The 6,588-nt window shown below is 37.1% G+C and overlaps 1 protein-coding gene across 6 annotated transcripts in view; it reads right to left on the bottom strand.

The window, feature by feature from the left end:
- Positions 1 to 6,588, bottom strand: part of HDX (highly divergent homeobox) — a 49,770-nt gene that overhangs the window by 7,391 nt on the left and 35,791 nt on the right. For 4 of the 6 annotated variants that reach the window (XM_021266825.4, XM_027465066.3, XM_027465070.3 and 1 more), the window contains 3 exons: positions 6,092 to 6,171; positions 3,195 to 3,278; positions 970 to 1,092 (listed from right to left, as the gene is read on the bottom strand). In XM_021266825.4, the coding sequence (XP_021122500.1) occupies positions 970 to 1,092; positions 3,195 to 3,278; positions 6,092 to 6,171 (287 nt within the window). Of the gene's footprint in view, positions 1 to 969; positions 1,093 to 3,194; positions 3,279 to 5,430; positions 5,490 to 6,091; positions 6,172 to 6,588 lie in introns of all 6 variants that reach the window. The other 2 variants (XR_011811622.1, XR_011811621.1) reach the window with 1 other exon arrangement.

Here is a 6,588-nt window from a genome sequence, read left to right as displayed (position 1 = left end):
AATTAAGTATCTTTTAAACATATAGTGAAAAAACTGTTGAGCTTTTTGGTCAGCGTTCATATTGGATGGGTTATAAACAAACAAACAACCCCCTGCAAGGTCAGTACTGACAGATGTTGAAAAGAAGAACATTGTCCAAGATGAGCATCTTGGAACAACAATCCCATAAGTTACTTCAGTTGTTCTCGAAACAAGTCAAAATATTTTTTCCTCTGAACTGGACAAAACCACATGATTTATATTCATTTATTTTATTCAGATATTTTGGACATGCAAAAGCTTTAATGTATCTATAATCATGCTATACTGTGAGCACGCAAGGGATATAAATGGTGTGTACAAGATCTTTACTGTTACATTATTTATCTCAAAATACTTCAAGTTCACTTTTCTTTATATTCAGTTCACATTGGTTTATGAAAGAATTATAAAAACAACTAGAAGACAAATTTATTTTGGAGGTGTTCTAAGTTTTCTTTCTTGTCACTTATAGTTACTATTTTTACACCTGAAAAATTGCAGACTGTAGAGGTGAAGAGAAAAAAAAGGCAACAAAACCCCTTTAAAAAAAAGGAAAAAAGAAAAGTGAACATTAGTCATACAGGACATGATCCAACCAAATATAACAAGAAGTGCTATGTATGAAATGCAGTGCAGTAAAACTGAACAAGTCTGGCTTTTTTTTCCTAGATCCATTTCACAACAGATGAATCAAATTTGCTCAGTGTATGCTGTTGCATTTGTTGTCCCTTTGTAAAAGTAATACTTTCCCCATGTCATTTTTTGTGTAGATTGTGAGATGTTTCTTTTATACATGTATGTTCAACTTCTCTTTGTCTACACGATGTTCAGCACAACGCTGCCCTAATCGTAATTGGAGCCTCTGGGCACGAAGGAATAAAACCAAGGAAATGACAGAACACAAAATGACAAATACCTCCTATTATTAAAATCTACTTTAAGACTCACCTGCTGCTGTTCTTTATCATCTGATTTAATAGCAAGTATCAAACTCCGAGTAAATGTCTGTAATTCAAAATACTTCTGTTTGTGATTCTCCAGCTCATTTTCAATGAATCTGACTTCTTCATTCTGTGGGGGAAAATTATATAAAGTTCTGGAAATAATAAATACTGAATAAATAAGTACTGCATCATTTTAATGACACCAAAACATATTTGTATTGAATTATTTTTAGTGGAAATAGGTAAAACTGCATGTCATGATTCCTGCCAAAATCAGTACTAAGTGAAAAAATGGCATATGCCATTTCCCTTCTCACTACCCTCCAAAAGAGATGTGTGATGGCAAATCACATTACAAGCAGCCAAGGCATTTCAGAATTACTGCATTCATCACTAGCATTTTCTAATGCAGCCCAATTTTGTATCATGAAGCAGCAGCTTACCAGCCTCCCCAGGAACTCTCAGGTTACAGAATGAATAGCAACATATGTACAAAAATGGGGTAATATTAGTGATCTCTATATAGTGTGGATGAAAAGACATTTTTCCCAACCTTCATATAAATAACGTCACTGTACATGCAAATCACTTCTTTTATACCGAAATAACAAACATCTTGATTAAAAATTCACATTTGATACGTACTTCAGTTTGTTACAAGTGTCTCTTTTCCTTCAAACTTATCAACTGATTGGTATGTAAGATTCAAATGCTAAATCTATCTGTTGATCAGAGTAAAGCTAAAATTAATTTTCTCCCTTTCAATATGGAAAGGAAGTAGGAAAAAAAAAAAAAGCAGTCCTTTATTAGGCAGCCACATGACTAATTAGGTTGGCAGTGCTGCATATAAAATGTTCCTTGATGGCTGGTTTTGATGGCAGTAAATAGTTACATAAACAGATTCTAATACTCAACTTACAAAAGTTAGCATTTTGCTTTTATTAAAGTATTTTTGTCATAATACAGAACGATGCTCTGATAGTCCTGCTGCCATTTGCTAGACTGGCTGTAGTTCAACTTTAGGTGGTGAGAAAAGGTGAAAGTAGGCGATGAATGGGAAGCATGTAACAAGCCTTCAAATGTAGTTATTGTTTGTTGTATTTCGTACTGAAAATTCAGGTGTCATCAATCAAATCATTGCTCACCATACTGTTTCAGGCCATAACAGCTCTGAGAGTAAGGGATAAATATTTGGGCTATGATTTTAAGGCTTTCAGAAGGAAATCAGCTTAATGTCTTCCTTTTAGATAGAAACTTTTCTATTTTCTAGATAGAAACAAGTAGCAATAGATTTTGGCCAGCCAAAGATGGGATTCAGATTTATGCGTGAAACATGTCGCCACAAAGACTAATCACCAATGTCAAACACCAAAACAACAAGCAGGATTCTGTAGGGCATGCTGTCACAACAAGCCTTTCAGCCTGGTGACAGGTGACATTATGAAAAGGTCATTCCCTATCCATATTCATTCTGCACTGCCCTTACCAGGAAAATCATGCTTGAGGGACTAATTTTTGTTCTGAACAGATGATCTATTCATTATCTTGGTAACCGATTATCATTAGTAGAGCATACCTGTACCTAATGGAAAAATTTAGCTAGATGCATAAAAACCTGCTCACTACACAGTACAGAACTGTGGCGACTCGTCTGAGAGCAGTAACACACACACACAACCTTTACCATTTGGCAGAAGACAGCAGCTGTCAGGTATCCAACTGATTTTCCTCCAACCCACAACTACCGCTTACAGACACGTCCCACACTACATTGTTAGGATGACTTATTTCTCTGTTCCCTCCATTTTATTAGAGGATTCCAGCTGTTATGTCCCTTTCCAGAGCTGGCAGCAACATGCTGCATTTAAAATCATGCCATAGCACTCCAAAGAACAATTCTGGCACAGGAAGATGAAGTTTTGTTTTAGACACTAAGGAAATTGCTGCTTTGTTTTGGGACACGTGGCAGGAGCTGCAGATGGCACAGCTCTGGTAGCAGAGCTGTTCTGTACAAGCAGAATTTTTCCTGCCTCCCTCTGCACTAAAATTAGGGTAAGCTCCCTGTAAATGGGACAAGGAGACGTGATTGTGGGGATGATGTGTGGTGCCATGGCTTCCTGAGAGGGGAGCTGCAGGCTCTCACAAACCTCTGCAGAATTCCTCGCAGACCTGCCAGCACCTCCTGTGAAGGCCTAGCCTGCTTAACATCTCACAGCCCAAATTACTCACCTTATAATCCAGAAGAGAACTCATTTGATCCACTTCAGAATTACTTATCATATCGCTTTCTTCATCATCTATAATTTCTATTTTCTGAAACAGAAGTAGAGGGTTCATTCCAAATATGCAACGTATAAATCAGGCAAGCAACCTGCATCTCCAACTGACGGGACAGGACGAGGGGAAGAGGACCCGTTTGCTCATGAACAGTTCTGGATTGTGAAGCACCCATTAGGTGGCAATCATGCACCTCAGCCACAAGAAGAATCTGAGCTGAAACTGTGCTGAGAGCTGTGTGCAGAGGAGGCGCTACGTGCCACCACGCTTTTGGCATTAAATCGCATACCGGCTCACTATGGCCTGTGTTTTATTCCATAAGCCGTTTGTTGAAGACTTCCTAGAGAGCAAAAACTATCAAAGATTATTCCTCTGAAGCAAAAGAGACATTACAGCAAGTGACAGGCAAGGCCTAGCTGACCTGCTTCTTGCCAAGGAAATAGAAGAGGTGCCCTTTCGGCCTACTTTGGTCACAGGCAAGTCAAACACCCTAAAAAGTGTAAGGCATTGATACAGAAGACAGTTCCAAATGCATAAACGTGGACATTTTCCCTTAATTCACAACAATTCTTGTGATAGTTTTATGTTGGGTTTTCTAAAGATACCTAAACTAAAACGTTAAAGGCCAACTTTATGTTATTTAAAATATAGAAATACAACATAACTGTATCTGAAGTTTTAAGACATTCACTCACTTCTACACATCACGCTTTTTCTCCCCAAAAGAAAGACTTCTTGCGTGAGAAAATTAAAAAGTTATTTCCATAGGAGTAAACAGAACAATTATATGTTTTTAGTGCACCTGTAAGATTTTCATTTTTATTCACATCTAAATTAGATCTCAAACAGATGGAACAAATTTGAATTAAATAGCAACAAGAGAGTGGCATTTCTAACCAAGAGCTCAGAAGGATCATTGCTCAGATAAAGCTACAAATTTCACTGGATCAGAGGGGAAGCAGTGGCAGTGTAAGAAGAGGGGATTTGGCAGTTTTGTTGTTTTCCCTATTGTTCACTGTTTTGGTAGCTGTATGCTTATAATAGAGACTGCATGTAATAGGTTAAAGTAAGTTTATTACATTATTTAGTATTCTGTGTAATACAACGTGGGTGAGGGCCCACACTGACACAATATCCTCTGATCATTAGTTCTTGAGGTATTATTTTAGAGCTCTTGTCACTACAGCACAGATGTGTTTCTTCCATCTACCTACAGACCTGTCATTGGAAATTTCCTTCCCATCGCCCGTCAGAAATCCATAAAGAAAGGTTATCGCCCTCACTAGCAGATCCCACCACGCTCACCAGCATGTGTTGAAGGGAATGAGGGAAAAACACTTTTTCTGTCCCTCAGCGTCTGACAACCCAGCTGAAGTGACAGCATTTCAAAGGCTTAATGTCACAAAGATCTGCTGCTGTATCATGCACTGAGTAACACTGTGATTTCAATATTTTTGGTTTTAGACTCAGCCTGAAGAAAAAGTTCCTAAATAAATGCCAAACAGTCACACTATCTTATAATTATACACTTTAAGATAGCAGGGGAAAGAATGGATTAGAATTTCAAATAAGAAATCTCTTAGCAATTCCAATTTCAATAGCAAACATTTTAAAAAAAATTACTGTGTTTTCAAAATAGAGTATGAAAAAAGTAGTCATCTTTTTTGCCCCTCTTATTGTGACAGATTATGTAATGCTGGAGTTTAGGTAGACTGGAGAACTGAATCTCTTGGACATCACCTTTGCAAACCTTTACCTTTGTCATTTTACGTTCTGCATCTCCATGGCAAACGCAGCAGCCTGAGTGATTATATCTAAGGTCACAGCAGGCTGCTAAGGTAAACAGAAAGGAAAAAGGCTGCTGCTTCTATTCAGGTAAGCCACAGAAAATACAGCTGTGGGATTTCGGTTTATCCAGAAGATGATCTTATAGTAACAGAAAATTAAACATTCTCCTTTACACGTATATATACATACTATATATATTTGCACATATGGAGGAAAGAGAAAGGAAAGAGAATCTCTTGTTCATTTCCCCATTTCAGGTTTTGTGTGATTAAAGTAAAACAAATGTTTTAGTCATGTTCTGAGCTACTAGTGTCTCTGACTGCAATAAAAGTGTTACTGGGAACTGGAACCATCCCCTGTTCATTCTCTAGATAACTTTTTAAGATAAAAAATACCCTACCACTTGGGGTCTTCTCTCCTCTTCCTCCTCTCCTTTCTTCTAATTTGAGAGAAGGCAGGCTAAACAAAGGGACATATTGCATTATTTGCCATGACTCCTCCCTCTGTCTTTCCTTCCTAGTCTCACTGCAGTCAATTAAAAACAGCAAGAACAACTGTGTTTGAATTAAGGTGAATGCAAGTGAGAAAACAACAATCATCTAAATAATGCCCTATCAAGATTATGGGAACAAAGAGTACATAGCACCCTGGTTTATCTCACAGATGCAAGGTTAGGTATAGAGAGGAAGCAATAGCAATATCTGACTTTCTCAAAGCTACAGAAAAACATTTTCAATAAAATTTTTCAATTTTATTTTTATTTCATTCTTACTGTTTTACTATACTATATACTTATAGAACACTACTCAATCATGGTGCTTTGCACTCCAGAAAAAGAACACCAGACTGTTACAATACAGAAACATCTGTAGTATTCAATTTCTACTGAATGTGTAAAATTCTCTTCTAGCACAATTTCTTTTAGCACTCAAGCAATAAGGAAGGATTCTCAGCACACCCAAATGAAGTTTTCACCTACTGAAAAACACTGGTGTTGGACAGCAACCTCAACGTTAGACATTAAGGAGGTCATATTAGTGGAAAAGGAAAGGTATACATACCACATTATCAGTAGATACTGGATTCTGATCATCTTCTTTGTGATGAATTTCTTCATTTTGAAGACCTTCATTTGCCTCTTCTGCAGAAATAAATCATTTTTCAGATTTCATTCAATTTAATGCTTAAGAAACATTAGTAGTCTTTACCACTAAATATGTCACATCTGCTAGATACAAAAAAAAAGCCATTATCAGTATCTACTCAAAAAAATACTGTATATCCCATTAAACAAGACATCCTATCATAAGTTTTTCAGGCTAGTCATGACAATCTCTGATTGAAAAGACAGAAAGAGTACCAGTTACTCTCTTGCAACCTTCCAAACTGTTCTTAGCTTTAGGTTCACATTGGAATATTCAAAGTTGATGAAGTGTTTCACATCAGAGGTGCCCAGAACTTTAAAAAAATAAATTAATACATGAAAAATCCAGCATGCCCTGTAATTACAAGGTACGTGTCAGAATCCCACCTCCTTCTTGCAGGCGCTGACTACTTT

The sequence above is a fragment of the Anas platyrhynchos genome, chromosome 10, assembly GCF_047663525.1.
Source record: "Anas platyrhynchos isolate ZD024472 breed Pekin duck chromosome 10, IASCAAS_PekinDuck_T2T, whole genome shotgun sequence".
Classification (NCBI taxonomy): domain Eukaryota; kingdom Metazoa; phylum Chordata; class Aves; order Anseriformes; family Anatidae; genus Anas; species Anas platyrhynchos.
This window is presented reverse-complemented; position numbering and strand designations above follow the sequence as displayed.